The sequence below is a fragment of the Musca autumnalis genome, unplaced genomic scaffold (assembly GCF_047663935.1).
Source record: "Musca autumnalis isolate F117 unplaced genomic scaffold, ASM4766393v1 scaffold_4, whole genome shotgun sequence".
In the NCBI taxonomy this organism is placed as follows: Eukaryota; Metazoa; Arthropoda; class Insecta; order Diptera; family Muscidae; genus Musca; species Musca autumnalis.
In genome coordinates, this window is record NW_027411977.1 from 164,140,648 (window position 1) to 164,158,521 (window position 17,874).

The 17,874-nt window shown below is 40.1% G+C and overlaps 1 protein-coding gene across 5 annotated transcripts in view; it reads left to right on the top strand.

Annotated features, from left to right (window-relative positions):
• The window catches only part of Klc (kinesin light chain), a 394,492-nt gene that overhangs the window by 207,023 nt on the left and 169,595 nt on the right, over window positions 1–17,874 (top strand). For all 5 annotated transcript variants that reach the window (XM_073986273.1, XM_073986274.1, XM_073986276.1 and 2 more), the window contains 2 exons: window positions 1,058–1,178; window positions 16,490–16,969. In XM_073986273.1, coding sequence (XP_073842374.1) covers window positions 1,058–1,178; window positions 16,490–16,969 — 601 coding nt within the window. The remainder of the gene's footprint in view (window positions 1–1,057; window positions 1,179–16,489; window positions 16,970–17,874) is intronic.

Genomic DNA, 17,874 nt, shown 5'->3' on the forward strand with positions numbered 1-17,874 from the left:
TTGTCAAATGTTCGGGCATGGATCCAGTAGGTGGAAAATTATATCTTTTTGTGCCAATTGTGCAGGTAATCACCTAACGGCTGAATTTAAAATGTGCCAGTAGATTAAAGTACTTGGAACTTAGAGGGAGGATCAAACCCAAAAGGCCTCGAATTCAGTCCAACTATTCACGCTTTCAAAACCCTGCTCAACATTTCCCGAATAAATTAAATAAGGACTACTCCCAAGCTAATAACACGTCTAGTTGGAGACAGACGGAACAAAACAAACTTTTTTAATAGCAAACGGCATACGGCATTAGAATTCAATTTAAATTAATTCCTTTATAGTACCATGGGAGAGCACTTTAAAACGTTAATATAACGGTTCTAATCAACTTTTACTTTCGTTTTTATAGTGCAATGGGCGAGCACTTTAAAATTATTATTTTTCCGTCAGTGCAGATAAAGCACTTGTCACGATAAAGCACATTTCCAAATTATTATGTCTATAATAAATCATAATTTACATTTATAAGAATATAATATCTAAATACTATATTAATTGTATTTGTGTGAGTGCACGCGTGCGGGCTCATATTGCAACAATGTCAAAATCAGAACGATAATTGTCGTTTGGCGTTTGAACGATATATGTTATACGACACCAAGAGGTATTTGGAGTAACTGACCACCGACAACATGAATGAATGAAGTCAGTGACTCTTGGTTGGTGAATAATATTAAAGTATTATGAGCTGTTAATATTTTGATATTGAACATGAATGAAGGTAAATAATATAGACATTTATGACACACGTACACTATACTATCTAAATTTATACCAGTATTTTAAAAATTTTCTTGGAAATTCCGGATTCCCAGAGATAACAATTTTGTGATTCCCGTTTTTCGTGAAAGATAAAAAACCGGGAAACCCCTAATTATAAATGTTTGGTGACTACTTGGTAATACAGACATTCCATAATTTCTGATTTCCAGATTATAGACATTATGTTTATTTGCTTCCTTCCTTAATTATATTGTAATATTAACTTTAGAATGTATTGTTTTTATAGGTACGAGGTTGCGGTGCCCCTTTGTAAACAAGCTCTTGAGGATCTCGAAAAAACAAGTGGACATGATCATCCTGATGTAGCAACAATGCTAAATATACTTGCATTGGTTTACCGCGACCAGGTGGGTTGTTATGTTTTATATCATAAAATATTTGTCACACTAATTCATTCCAAGAACCAGTAAAATAATCTGATAGAACGTGTGTCTTGAAGGTCAGGATGTATTTGACAACATCTAACCTTAATAAAATCAGCATGAAGCCTAAATTAAATTTTAACAAAACTTGTTCTACGCTCTTTATTGTGCAACTTTCTTTAGTAATACAGGTGATATCTCTAATGTTTATAAAATTATAAATGACGCACTTACATTATCTGTCCCCGTAATAAATTATAATCCTGATAATGGGCAGCATGGTTTTCACCACATCGTTGGCGTTTACGTAATGTATAAAGCCGACTGTTTAAGAAGTGTAAAAAGTGATCTATGCGAACTATTTAATGGCTAGATTTAGATACGACACTGGAAATATGAGGTTCTATTAAAATTGTCTGGGAGTCTCAAATAAGTTTGCAGCCTTTTCCAAAACATGTACTCTCACTTCACATTTAACTCTGCTTATAAATATAAAATTTATAAGTTAAACTCCACATTTTACTCTTCCTCCATATTTTATTCTTAATAAGATAAACTCCTGATGTGCCTGGGTGGGGGAAGCCTATCCATTAAATTGTGACAGGGATGCTCACTATGAAGATGTTCCATTGGCGTCATGAGGAGACACCTTGTTGTAGTCCACAGGGCGGCATTCTGGCAGGTTTGAATTTTCTTCGTTTTTTATTTAGTCTATAGATTACACTAATCCTTAAGACTAATTTACAATAAATATATTTTAAAATATTTAAATGTAAATTTTTTTTACTATATTGCGATTTTCAGAAATATCGAAAAGATTGTATAATTTATTAAAATCAAAAAAAAAAAAAAAAAAATCGGACGGAGAGGGTCGTTATTTGTATAGTTTGATGTTAAATAATTTATATGCAATAGCTGGTACTTTCGAGGTGGTCTAAAAGGGACATTTATAAGAATTTTATTTAAGATAAAATCCGACATTATTTTTCCTTGTAAAATATTTAAAACGAATGTTACATGTAGCATAACACGGCGATTTTTTAGTGTAGGTTATTTAATTATACTCAGTCTAGATTCGTAGGAAGGTAATGATTGTGGATTCCAACCTCTGCCTTTGAGGCAAAATAGAAGGAATTGCTTCTATACTGGTTCATTGTATTTGAATGAATGATATAGGGTGAGTCCCATATAATTGATCCATACTCTAAAATACAACGTACAAAGGATATATATAATTGCTTTGTTACTAAAGGGTCGGAGAATTCCTTGCTATATCGCTTAATAAATCACAATGTTTTATAAACTTTGTTAGTCATTAATCATGCTGTTTATCTTGTTTAGCCTATAGAATGACATATTTGCATTTCAATAAGTATATTTCTAAAAGTGAAACAGCAAGGAAAACTGTAAAGTTAGTGTGGAATGGAAAGAGTAAGATATCACAAGTACATGATCGAGCAATATGCCAAAGGTTTGTGAACATTATTAATTTTTGGCTTTTTATGGCACGGCACTTGTGTTTGTTATTTACGAAAAACGCAGAAAAGGTATTACGTCGTAGTGTTTATTGTGAGTACCTACCTTGCGTTCTACCTGACAGTGCTCTTAACACTGGGTGAATAAAGTGCGTCCACCAACGCCCTCGCACAAAATATACGAGTACCAATTCGCTCACACGTATTTGGACGTGATCGGCTCCTTTGTCCACAGCAACCGCGACGCTCCCACAAGGGGGCCAATACCAACTGTCAGGCCAGATCCAAGTATCTGGGGGCACCTGGCATCCGCGGTACCAGAATATAGCCTCCGGCCAGGTTTCGTGGCCAATGACCACTACCAGTTGGGCTCTAAACAGCCCCTGACTGGTGACCTCCACCAATTCAACCAGCGGAACAAACAAACAACACAGGACCACAAACAATTAACATGCTGTCCTCACGGACTGGTCATTGGGCCTACAGGGACCGCGGCAACGGACAACACAACATAAACAATTTGTTTATGTGAGAAACGCTACAATGACAACACTGTAGCTGCACTGAACATGCTTCACATAAACGTTGTTCCTCATTATCACTTGTTATTACTCTCTTTCTCTCCTGCTATCCTAATAATAGAAAAACCAGTTTTGGGGCCACAATACGGCGCTCGATGGCACAGACCATCACTACCAAAAGAACATTCGAAGGGAACCAAGCAGAAGAGAAAGAGAGTACAAATACAACATTTGTTTTATTGGGGAATGTTTAAATAGACTTCCATTTTGTTGTTTGCCTTTAAATTAAAGTTTAATTGAATTTTCCTCAAAAATTAAGTGTAAAATAATTTTAAGATATTATTATGAATAAAAAATAAATTGCTCATAGGAGCAAAGATCAAATACTTTCGTCGTACATGCTTGGAAGGAAGAAATTGTCATTGGCTCGGGAAATATGTATATGCACCTTAAATAAAATTGCCTCGAGATTAGAATAAAGCATTTGCATCGACTTGCTACAGAAGTTTTCCCCGAGGGAAAGATAATGTTTGTTGGCTCGTAAGCCAGAAGAAGAAATTGCCCTACCAATTGGAATACGTGTTACCAGCTCCCCGCACCAGCATTGTAGACTCGTGAGTGATACAACGGTGAGTTTTTTGTTGTGTGGACATTAGTGCCGGCAAACCAAACTGACCCCGGCAGTTGGAGCCGTGGCGGTCAGTTTTCGAGCTATTGGGGATCGCCCCAACATATGGTCCTTCAGTAGCCGTCTTTTAAACAACAACCAGGGGAAGGAAAAACACTTTGTAACAACAGTGAGTACACACAATTTGCTCGCAATAACTTTGTGTGATTTGTATACAAATTCGCTCGGCTGTTTTGTCTTTTTCGTGAAGCTAATTTTGTAAGTTGGTGGTTACAAAATTTTAGAAAAACGTAGGTGATTGACATCTAAGATACCGTTGTTACGGTTTTGATTCCGTACCCTTTTGTTATTGTTGTATGTGGAACCGGCATTTTTTTTCGTTTGTCTGCATTTTTTTGGTCTGTCTCGTTGGAGATTTTGTGTTCTGTTGAACATTGTTGTTGTTGGCTCGCTGCGTGTGCCCTGACAGTGCTGCTTGCGGGCGTTGGATTCGTGGTGCGCTGCCTCATTGGATGTTATTGTTTAACTTTGGCACAGTGCTCTTATGGATTCTTTCTCACTGAATGCAGGTGGTTGTTTTTGCTTACTCTCAACTACTGTGTTATTGAGCCTGTGCCGACATATTTGTTGTTGTTTTTTGCAAATTTTTTGTTGGCAAATTTCTGCTCAGAACAGAAAGGCTATTATACGAAACAAAGGCAAAGTTGAATTTGTTTTTGGATATCTCCACTATTGAAGAAGGTGGTTGATGCAAACAAATTCTAGTTATCACTTCTGGCTCTCTTTCTCATTGGAGAAATTTTATATTGGCTCGCTACGTTTCCCAACGTTGTGTTGAAACATTTGGTTTTTTGGAAACGTTGTGGAAGACTTGGTTTATAAAGTGGAGATCTATTTTATGGAAAATGGATTGCTTTGCGCTTTTAGTCGAAATTGGTTCATAAACCAAGGAATTTGGAAACGTGGTCCATTAAAAAGAGCAGTGGAGTTTTTTGAAGACTGTTTTGACAATTTGTGTCTCAATTCAAATTAAATCTCTAAAAGGAAATAAATGATTGAGTTTTCTGTTTTGTTGCCTTCCCTATTTCTACGAAGTGGCTGTTGTAGCGAAAATGAAAAATTTCTTGCTCAATATATAAGAGATCTGACTCATGGTTTTCGTTGGACGTTTAATGGAATCATTTGGATTTTCGTGAAATTAAACGGTACCATATTGAGTGAAGACAAATTTTATTGAAAATTGTTTTCAAAAATAAACCAAGATAAACTGGTGCAAAAGGATTTGGCCTTTTACAATTGTGGCACAGTGGGCCAGAAGAAGAAAATTTTTTCATTTTCGAGGAATATAATTGGAATTTGAATTTTTCCCGGGGAGTGAAAAATATTGGAGATTTTTGGCTCATATAAAATAGAATACTCATGTGAAAAAGTAAAAACATGTTTGCCCAATTGGGGACATGTGGAAAAGCATAATTGATTGGATGCTTACTTGTCTCATACAAATTTGTAAAAAACAAATCTTGTTAATTTTGCATTGCTCATTAATAGTCTGGAATTTGTTTATTTGGTTCTGTCGGGAAAACAAAGGCGGCAGCAATATTTTGAGTGCTTCGCAATTGGATGAAAATTGAATAAATTATTAGAGATTTTTTGTCGATGCCTTTTGGACTTGGATGAAGATTGAATAAATTGTTGGAGATTTTTGTCGATTCCTTTTGGACTGGTTGGCAGTATTTGGTACCGTGTTTTGAGAATAGCTTGCACATTTGGAGAAGTTGGATTTTTTGAAACATTTATTGAAATAATTAAGCGACGATTGGCTCACTCGCTAGATGCAGAATTTGTTGTTTTTGTTGACTCATGGTATAATTGAAGATTGCTTCTGTAGATTTTTCTCCTTGTGATTTCGTTTGACGAATTGACACGGAGAAACCAGAAACTTCGAAAAATAACAACTAGCTCATTGTTGGTATTGGTGCCATAAGTGTTTTTCTGCTTTGTCGTGGAGAAGTGGACCTTTTGCCTCTTACTCATTCTTGTGGAGAACTTTGGAACTTTTGCCTCTTATTCATTCTCGTGGAGAATTTTGGAACTTTTCTATCTTACTCATTCTCGTGGAGAAGTTTGAACTTTGGTATCTCACTCATATTGCTTTCTCGTGGATAAATTTTGGATATTTGTCTCTTACTCATAGTCGTGAGAATTTGGGTTGTCATAATTTGTGTCACAGCTGTTTGGCCGTTTGTAATTAAACATGTCTATAGAAAACTTTTTGACACAGTGTGAGGAAATATTGTTCTTCGAAGAACTACTTGTGGAGACAGATGCCTCAATATACAACGAGTGCGTGATTGAGACCGAGTGGTCGGAGATGCAACTTTTATGGGCAGATTGGAATAAATCCTATAGAAAATGCATTGAGGAACCAGGATGTAATAAGACAAAAGTGGTCATCGAAACAAATACATTGCTTGTTCAGGAGAGTTATAATCGATGTATCGATATCCTGAAACATTTGGAAAAGGAAATTAAAGGAAGACAATCAAACAAGGAATTTAAAAATTACGTCCTGCAAGATGAAAATCCATGTGTTGATGGGTTGCCCGTGGGCCATACATCAGCTGGTTGTAGAGGTGAATCCAAACCTGCAATTCTTCCTCATGAATACAGTGGCTCTCAAAGTGATGGTAAAATAGTAAATGAGTTTCCTGCAGAAAATATGGTATCGGCACTAGATCATCAGGTTGATTTTTTGAAAATTGCTGAGGTTTCAAAGGTTGTCTCGTTAGATGGTGAGAAATGCAATGAAATCGTACCATTCACAACATTGCTTACAGATCATGCTAGAAGACATGGTTCGTTAAGATTCCTTACTACTTTGAGTAAAAAAAATTTTGTCTCGAATTCTGAGGAAAACAAAAGAACTGATATTCCTCCTTGGGTAAACTACTCTCAAAACCGGGAGATTGTATTGTATGGATATTATGACTCATGGAAGTTATTATGTGGAGCAGTTTTGTATTTGAGAATAGACGTTTGTGGCTCTATTTACTCATATTGGCTTGTTGCTAACTCAAAAATTGTCTCTTTAAAAAAGATGTATCATACTATTCATACCTTAATGGATATAATATTGTTTCAATTGGTCTTTCCGAAGATTTCTTTCTTAGTTTGCTCGGACTCAACTTGGCCTTTATATTGTCTCACAAAAGCACCCAATGCCTGGACCACCGTTATAGGTAACGGGGTTCCCAGTATTAAACAAAAAGTAAGAAACGATTGGTGTCATGTTCGGTGGAAAGTTTACTCGGCTGGTAAAGCAACCCGGGGGCGGACTCCTTTAGATTTAGAGGAGTATGATGTGTGTGGGCACAATCAATATTGGCTCAAATCAATAAATAGAAATCAATCGACCTCTGGTGTAGTGATACCACAAACTACGATTGAGGTAAGAAATGTAAAAAATCTTTTTGCTTTATCTGCCGTGGAGAAATATTTGTTGGACAAGATGTTGTTGCTCTGTCACATATTCGCTTTGCTCCTAGGAGGTATTCGACGCATCCTTTTGGAGGTGTAAGGCTTTCATCTGAAGGAATTAATAGTGCTCGATGTCACTTCATGGCCTTTCCTGTTATTATTTACCGTCCCTCGGAACACAATTGTCTCATGAGGATAATAAAACTGGAATGTGGTAACATGTTCCTTCCTCTGCAGCCTTTTTTGGACCAGGATCGAGTTTCCCTAGCCAATGGTTGCTCAGTTTCCCAACTTGCCCACTCGGAAAGCGAAAGACGTCTGATCATCTCTGCATATCGCTGCAAATTTGTTGAGCTTTATGTCAAACATAAACACTGTGTGTGTGCACTTGCTGCGAACCAGTGTGTCAGTCAAATCCAATTGATGGACGTTCTTTCTTTTGTGACGACATCGTTTACACGGTATTTCTCGTTCCCTGGACTATGCGTTTTTGGCTCGTTTCATATTTGGTCTTCATTGGACGTAGATTTCATGTCACTACGCACTCAACGACGCAATTGCCCTATCCACGCTCTCTTCGTGAATGCCGAACGGAAACATTGGTCTAAATTGATAACCACTTTACTTGGGACAGCTTACGAATGCCAAAAGTCATATTTCTATTTTATTAATGCCTCAGTAGCTCACATCGGTGGGATTTGTAATGTTGGCGTTGGTCTCTTACACCACAACTCTCGCCCTCTTACTCCCTTAGTCGGCCTTGATGATCCCAGTGTTATCATTCTTTTGGGTCCTCTCATGGATTGGTCCGGACATTCCCCGGCTCTCTCAACTAGCTTGTCCCATTCTATCTCTCGGCGCTGTCGCGTACTTCGCATTCACCTACCCAACGACCATTCCGTAAATTATGATGATTTGCAACAACAGAAATGTCTCGGAAGGTCACGATGGTGGACTATTGAAAGCAGCACTTTGCCTCAACTTCAGAGCACTTGGTATCTTGCCCCGTCGCATACACAATCTCTCTACGTACTCCAAAGCATTGTTGAATATCCCATAAGCTTACTCTTTCTCGTTCTGATGAAATTGGAGTTCAGCCAACAGAAAGTGTCACCGAAACCAACTATACTATTCCTGCTGCTACCTATTGTTGATCTCAGAGGAGGGAAATTCTGGCTCTAATGTTACATATATGTAGCTGAGGTGTTAAATCTTTGAGGAAGCTTATGCGACAAAAAGCTAAGAAAAACAACCTTACTCTATTTGGATCGCTCCTGCATAGTAATAAGTTTGCACATATCTTAATTTAGTTTGTCCTTTTATTTTATTTTAAAATTGAATTTAAAAATTGTACTCAATAACTTTAATTATTCATGTTGGGACGAGATCCCAAGGGGGGAGCATGTTTATGTGAGAAACGCTACAATGACAACACTGTAGCTGCACTGAACATGCTTCACATAAACGTTGTTCCTCATTATCACTTGTTATTACTCTCTTTCTCTCCTGCTATTCTAATAATAGAAAAACCAGTTTTGGGGCCACAATACGGCGTTCGATGGCACAGACCATCACTACCAAAAGAACATTCGAAGTGAACCAAGCAGAAGAGAAAGAGAGTACAAATACAACATTTGTTTTATTGGGGAATGTTTAAATAGACGTCCATTTTGTTGTTTGCCTTTAAATTAAAGTTTAATTGAATTTGGCTCAAAAATTAAGTGTGAAAATAATTTTAAGATATTATTATGAATAAAAAATAAATTGCTCATAGGAGCAAAGATCAAATACCAACTTTCGTCGTACATGCTTGGAAGGAAGAAATTGTCATTGGCTCGGGAAATATGTATATGCACCTTAAATAAAATTGCCTCGAGATTAGAATAAAGCATTTGCATCGACTTGCTACAGAAGTTTTCCCCGAGGGAAAGATAATGTTTGTTGGCTCGTAAGCCAGAAGAAGAAATTGCCCTACCAATTGGAATACGTGTTACCAGCTCCCCGCACCAGCATTGTAGACTCGTGAGTGATACAACGGTGAGTTTTTTGTTGTGTGGACATTAGTGCCGGCAAACCAAACTGACCCCGGCAGTTGGAGCCGTGGCGGTCAGTTTTCGAGCTGTTGGGGATGGCCCCAACACAATTAATGAGACCACCCAGACGGATGAATGGCACGACATCCACACCAGGGCACGACGCAGCACCACACCAAATCTTCAACTCGACTCCAACACCACACGCCCAACTGTAGATATGACTATGTGGAGGAATTACCTCCACTAACTCTAGTCCTTCTCCTAACAAACACTTGACGTGCAAAACTACTTATACAACTAAATTTCCGAAATGTCTCCAAGTGCCCTTCTGAAATCCCGTCCCGCCCCTACATACGTGATACCCATATTGACGAAATCTCTAATGTCGCAATAGTACTGGCATTCCGTTAGTATATGCCTGCAGTCCTCAGTCAACCCACACCCACACAAATCTGTCCCAGACAGGCCTCTTGTATACAAAAATGCATTTAGAGAGCCATGCCGCGTCAGTAAGAATCCCAGACTTATGCTAAAGCTGAAATATGCGCGGTCCAGTACGAACTTAGAGTCACGAATAAATTCGTACGTCAGCCTCCCTTTGTCGCTGTTCGTCCACCTAGCTCCTGAATGATTGCTCTGCGCCGCTTAGCATCCCCATCCACCAATTCACCCACACAAATCTGTCCCTGACAGCCCTCTTGCATGCAAAAATGCATATAGAGAGCCATGTCCCGTCAGTAAGAATCCCAGACTTATGCTAAAGCTGAAATCTGGGCGGGCCAGTACGAACGTAGCGTCTCGAATAAATTCGTACGTCAGCCTCCCTTTGTCGCTGTTCGTCCACCTAGTCCGCCACCTAGCTCCCGAAGGATTGCACTACTCCGCTTAGCATCCCCAACCACCAATTCAGAAGACCCGATCCAATTATCCTCAGACAGTTGCAAAATACGCTTCAGCCTATACAGAACAGCTCTACATCTCGCTTCCAGATCAAAGGGCAAGGCGTAACACCAACATTGCGTCCGTGGACGCAGTGCGACATTCTGGTAGGCATGCTAACATGACCACACGTTGACACGGCAAGAGCATTCTAAGTCCAACAACAGATTTTGCTGCGACATACCATACAGGTACACCATATGTTGCACAGGCAACAAACAGTCCACTATATGTGTTACGCACGGAACGCCTGCTCAAACTCCAGTCCGTCCGCAAGAGCCTTCTGTCCATACCAGCAAAAGCTGTCAACTTGTCCTTCAATCGATCAAAGTGTGGCAGGAAGTTCATTCTCTCGGCCATCGTTATAGCCAGGTACTTGCTTGCCTGACACACCGTATACCATGGTCACCAAATCGAACGTGGGGAGGACGACTGTTGGCTAATCTGCCTTTCAGCAGCATTAGCTCAGTCTTCTTCCTGGACACCTCAACAGCATAATCTTAATGACTATGGTCACAAATCTGCCAACTAAACTGGTAAACTGTCAATGCTGCCCCATTTGCAACCGCCACGTCAATGTCGCTTCACCAGAGAGACTGTCAAATGTATACAGATCCGAGCGCTCGTTTAAGACCACCAAACCCCTCGCTAACACACATTCACTTAGCAAGTCTCCTCGTGTGCGGTTCTGATGGCCAGATGTTTGGCTGGTCATCTTTTAGAACCACAATGAGGAGGTTGCATTCGCGTCTAAACCTAGGATTAGCGGACAACTACTCGCAAGGAGTAGTACCGTATTCATATACCCAAGATAAGGCTCCAAGATGCCAACTTATGTAGACCCCCTCACTGCACAGCTTATCCGCACATTCCAAGACAAAGTTGAACTCATCCCCGTTATCCACACCCGCCTGCCAAGGAGCAGTCACCAGACGAGCGCTCCTACTATAAGGCGTCTGCGACATAATCTGCTTAAAGTTCGTGGCATAAAGCTGCTCCATAAACTCATCCACTGGAATGCAGGACAAGGCCCAACTTGTCTTTAACGGACTCTTGCATATCAATCTCGTTCGAAGCTATCTTTTTACGCTTGGCCACATATGGCGTCCGGGTGACAGCACCACCATCCATGATAGAATTCACATCATTGACGCGAACATTCAGGGAAGGCGCCACCTCCTCCAACACCTTCTTAACTACCACAGACGATGTCTCTATTGGTTTCTACAAAGGAACTGCAGACGCACTAGCATCAACTGCAGCAGGGGGCGACATAACAGGCGCAGCCACAGACAAGGCCTGCCCATGAAAGGAATTCATATGCGCCCTTAAAGTCCACAAATATGACATTTGACCCGCTCAGACAGTTCTGTACATGCATCTACGCATCCACTGTACCTCTACCCTCGACAGAGCCGAGCTGATGCGGAACACCACGACGCAATCTTGATTTCACGCATGCGGGAAGTACCCCTGGCTATTGCAACCACCGAGAACGGACTCAACATACTCAGGAATGACCTTCAAAATGGCCTCATACATCATTCCGGTCATGTCGATACCTGGCGATTTTCAACTTCTAATCCTGCAGATACTGTCCGCAACTTCATTACGCTTCAAGACCAGAGGCTCACCCAACTCCCACTAAAGCAAGGGAGGTGAATAGGTCTCCGACCTTGGAAAGAAAGAACCCAGCAAAATCCCTGCGTTTCCCGCACACCCCAAGGCTGGAGCCAATACGCAACGCCAGTAGCTCAACCTGACACTTAGACCCACCATGTCGGCACATACGGTATACCTTTCTCCCTGTTGTCATATATAAATATCCTCCAATCTTCTTTACTCCTAGATAGCTCGTCCTTGTACGTCCTAAGAGCAGCAAGGAACTCAGCTTTACGCCGAGCCAGATCCTCTGCATTGGTACGCCTTGCCCATTGGTACGTCTGGCCAAGGACTACGTCAACCTGAAGCCACAACGCAACACCAGTGAAAAGATGCCAACTTATGTAGACCCCCTCTCTGCACAGCTTATCCGCCGCACCCTCCGTACATTCCAAGACAGGGTTGACCATGTCTGTACTGGTTGAGCACAGTAACTGCAGGCGCACTAGCAGCAACTACAGCAAGGGGTGCCATAACTCTCTCGCGGCCGACTCTCACCAACCGCAGCAACATCAGACCTACTCTCCGCCGCAGCAGCACTCCCTGTATCCTCATCCACGTTCATGCTCAACACTGCAGCAGGCGACACTGCGGTAGGCACTCGCTTTCGCTGGCTACGTTTTCGTCGGTGTACCAACCTTCGCCCTCTTCCCACAACCGTCACCAGAACTGTCCTCAGTTTCGGGGTTGCGCAGCCTCCAGGTTGCAGGTGGAGCAGCCAACAGCTCAAGCGACTTTGCATTGGGACGTCTCGCCGACCCACTGGCACTACCACGTGCCTGCTCGACGTCTCCGTCAGATCGCCGGCATGTGGATCATTGGAACCCCCAACAACTCCAGCCTTCTTTGGCTTAGCCTTTGGAGGCATCACCAGCACAAAATTAAATCCAGTAACACTTAATCACTTACCAGGCCAGAAACCGTCACCAAAACGAGAATTCCAACCGACTGAAAAAAAAAAAACAATAAACATCTCAGATGACAAATACCACGTACTTGTCTCAACCGTTCCAAAAATGTTCACAAACACTCGTCACACTGTATTCGCGTGTTGGGAACCAAAAAATGGATTCCCCAACAACACTTTTATCAAGTCTGCTTTAGAGCTTTAGAACAGGACGTCCAAAATCGTATTTGTTGTAAATCCTTTTCCGCTAACTCACAACACGTCCGATCGAACCGGCTGCTCAACTTCGAGTGAGGTAAAGATGATCGTCCTTATTACGGTTGGCGTAGTCGTAGGCCTTCAAGTGTCGTAGGCGTAGTCGTAGTTTAAATTTTTTATATGACGAAAAATTATATACTACGAACATTTTTTTATTTTATAACATCTTATGTCCATAAAATATCGATAGAAACACATTCATCGTTCCCAGGACAGATTTTTTTGGGTTATAAATAACGAATGGCGTTGAAATACAAGAAAAGTGACGTGACCGATTTTGTTAACGACAGCATATAAAAATAAAAGCAAATAAATTTTAAAAGAATTTTTTTGGCAATGATTAATGAAATATATTGGAAAATAACTAAAATAAATTAACATTTTACAACTTTTATTAACTTTCGTGTGACAAAGTTCTTGTTTTTATCAGATGACAAACATTCTATTGAAAACCTGTAAGAGTCCTCGTTTAACGATTCAAGCAATGCAAATTTCTTAGCTCTTGTTCAAAAGACGATTGCGAACGCATTATTTTACAAATAAAAAAATATTTTTTTTTAATTTTGTATGGGGAAAAATTGGTCGTTGTCGTAAATTTTTCGTGATACCAAAAAATAAATAAATACGACACCCAATTATTTTGATTGTAAAAACTATAGGGTTGGTTTTTCTTCTGGATTTAAATATGATCTACAAACAATTCTATTAATTTTTGTTACTAAAAGAATTCTTTAAAATTTGATATTTTAGCTTTTAAGTACGAATACATTCATAATACCAATCAGTCGTTTCGACACGTCAACTTGCATTTTTGATACGACTACGCCAACCGTAATAAGGCTGAATATGAAAAACAAGAGTAATGTACAGATAGGTTGAGGACACATGTTAAATACTAAACTCCGATCTCATCCAGTTGCTTAAGCATTACCATCGATATTCGGATGGCATCTGCAACTACGCCCATCGTAAATTGTGGTGGTACCTCCTCGGCTGGGAGGGCTCTTCTTATACGTCGTAGCACACTCCTCTTCGCCCTATCACTCTCGGGGTGCTCTATGAACTGCCATTTAAAATAACACGCGCACCTCTTTGGGTCAGTTACCGTCACGCCATTCTGTCACCCTTCTTTCCTGGATTCGAAGGTGATTTAACTGTTGCCCACAATTTACTTAATCCTGTACCAATAAAGCATTGCTTCAGGTGATCTACCCACTTTTTCCGCTTATGTCCGCCTAATAACCTGTTGACTTCAAGAGTAAGCTCTCTAACTCTCTGGTCTTTAGGGTTGGTACGACGAAGCTCATCACGCTCATTTGCTTGTCCCGTCGTCTCTGCTGCAGTGATTATATCCCGGAAAGTTTTCTCAGCTACCCGAGGACTGAGGGAATGGACAGTTCCCTGAAGCGGTGATGGGTAAAATCTCTGAACCCTTGCCAATCAGCTTTTCCATGGTTCAGGAGAGACGGTTCAGAGGATATGAAATCGGATTGAGACGACGGTAGGGAGGTGATACGAGCCAAGGGAAATGACGGGTTGCCAGGATACGTAATTTATCAGGCCTGGTGCCACAATGGTGATATCCTTGTAGGAACGTCTTCATTCACCGTGCAAAACGTGGAGCTATCAAATTGCACGGCCAGGGCTGTACTCCTCTAGTCATTACTAGTATGGAATACCAAAGCTCATAATGAGCATTGAAGTCCCCTAGCACCAGGCGGTTATTGCCCTCTAACAGTGAACTAATATCGGGTATATATAGCCGGGCACAGCATTCATAGGCGGTATATTAAGCAGCTCTACCTCGGCAGTACCACACTTTACTGCTACCCCCATACATTCCATGTATGGGTCAATAGAGTCAAGCGAGATAGGTCTGTAGTGGACAGACTTGTTTATTAGGAAGGCAATTCCTCCTCCTCCGCTTCTTGTTCGATGCTGCCGCAAACGTTGTAATCATCACAACGTTGCAAGCTACAGGTGCCGATGACCTTTGTTTCCTGGAGCGCGGCGATCATGATGTTTTTCCGACTCATAAAGTTCACAATTTCGCTGACCTCATTGGAGACCGTTGCAATTGAATTGCATGAATGATGCATTTTCGGGCCGTCGAACAAGTTGTGGTGTTATATGCTGCGTTTGTTGTTGGGGAGACTGCGGGGGCGTTTCGTATTCCGACGACGACGAAGAGTCGGACGACGAAGTTGAAGGCACACTGTACGATGTTCTGGCGCAGCAAGCAGGCTGTGATCCAGGCCAGAGCTCCTCGGAAATGCACCCATCCCCTACATCAATTACATCCCACCGATACTGACATGTGGTGGATGCGGATCTGAAAAATGGAACAAAACCATACTGGGCCCGCACGGACAAAAGAGGTCGCAGCAGGCATTCCGGGACAAATTGCCACTCCCATGGTGAAAAAAAAAAAATAAACAAGCACGTAATTGTTGAGGTGACGGCCCCTGGTCGAAGATTCCTCCGAGTCAAGCACATTGAAACGAGAAAATCATCGTAGCTGCAAAAAATACACTACATTTGAAGAATTAAAGTTCGAGCCTGCCAGGCCTGTTAATTACAATATTTCGCAGTTGTAATGTTACATAATGTCCCATTCTACATTATGGACAATTTATTTACGACATATCTATGTATGGAGGGACACGTAGGGGGAATAGAAGTGGAAAAAATTACTGATAATGGCAATTTTCAAGCAATTCCTTTTATTTTTTATTTTGTTGTAATTGAAAAGACTTTCCGCAGAAGAATTGCTTGTATAGACACGGGATTTGATTTATTCATTTCACATTTCACATTTTATTGTAACAAAGCCTCAATAGGGCATAGCAGGTTACGCAAAACGACAAAAGCTTAAACTACTCTGAAGCCTAGTTAAAAATTTCATATTAAACAAAAAATCTTGTAATAAAATTTCTTCGCAATAAAGCAAACAATAGTTCACATAACAACCATAAAATTGACTCCTCTTCAACGAGAAAAATTGCCGGATATAAATCTGAACTAACTTCGGCATAAGTATAACATTTGAAGCATTACAAAGAATTCAATACCACATACGATGTGGGAATCTCGTCGTCTTTCCTTTTTTATTTGCAAAACATTTTCGATTATTCACCTCAAAAATTAATAAAAATTTTGTATTCAGCTCAATGATACGAGACCTTTTTTATCGAACATAGTTCGACACCACTTAAACATATGATATTCCAGCCCAAATACACAGAAGATATTGCTAGCATATTGCTGAGGCGATTTGCCGCTGATTACCAAGGCAGTGCATAATTTATAAACGAATACAAACAATTTCTCATTCATTTTTTATGCTTTATCTATTCCATGATATTTATACATAGAAATGTTTTGCATTTTTAGAATAAATATAAGGAAGCTGCCAACCTACTGAATGATGCACTATCAATAAGGGGAAAAACGCTTGGAGAAAACCATCCTGCTGTCGCCGCGACATTGAATAACCTGGCTGTCCTCTATGGAAAGCGTGGAAAATATAAAGACGCTGAGCCCTTGTGTAAACGAGCACTTGAAATTCGGGAGAAAGTGTTGGGAAAAGATCACCCAGATGTTGCAAAACAACTTAATAATTTGGCCCTTTTGTGTCAAAATCAAGGAAAATATGATGAAGTTGAAAAATATTACCAGAGAGCCTTAGAAATATATGAATCCAAACTAGGGCCCGATGATCCAAATGTTGCAAAAACTAAGAACAATTTAGCAAGTTGCTATTTAAAACAAGGAAAGTATGCCGAAGCGGAAATTTTATATAAACAGGTCTTAACACGAGCGCATGAAAAAGAGTTTGGCGCAATCGATAGCAAAAATAAACCAATTTGGCAGGTGAGTCATATGTAAAAACTATAACTATAGGTTTGGTTACCTTTCTTTGCAATGAAACACTTTAATGAATGTCTTTGCGACAAAGGTTTTATTTAAATTTAGGTTCTTAAATTAATTAAATAAAGTTGGAATAAAACTATTTACAGAGTTCACTTGTTAACACAAAAATAAAATAATTCACAAATATAAAACATCACTACTTCTACAATGTCTTCTTAACTTCAATTACTTCTATCTTCAAAGAGCACTTCTATACTCGATGTGTGTGTAATCGTCTAAAGTCATCACTCATTTGTGTTTCTGTGAAGCTCGCTTTTCTTCATTATGTGTAATGTCTTAGTCAATGTTAATGGTTGTGTTGCGTAATGCAGGCGCACAAACGTAACCCGCTCCTACATAAATATATATATCGTCACCATAAGACTAAAATACATGCTCTTGCAAAATTTCAAGCTTCTACGTTAAAAAATAACGATCATGTTCAAGAAAAGGCATTTCGGAAAATGGGATAACATTGCAGATATTGTAATGACGGATCCCAAAACCAAGCGTTTCCGCGGTTTTGGTTTTAATTAATAATGTAATAAAAGTCGGATGTACACAAAACTTGAATTGTGTAAACCTGTAAAGCTTTACAATTTCTTGTAAACTACCTAGATTCTTTATTGCCAGTTAGTATTTTGGGGGTGTTGTTGATGGAAGTTGTGTGTTGGCGAAACATGTATGTGACGATTACTCTAATTCCAATGCAAAGCGCCAAGTAGCTGAGAGTGTGATGGTGAGTGGAAGACGATTTCATTAATTGGAGAAGGCGTCCGATATCAATGGTCTTCAGCTGTTGGTGTAATGTAATGAGCTCAGCAGTATGAGTCTCATAGGTGTTATTCCATGTTGTGTTTAACAAA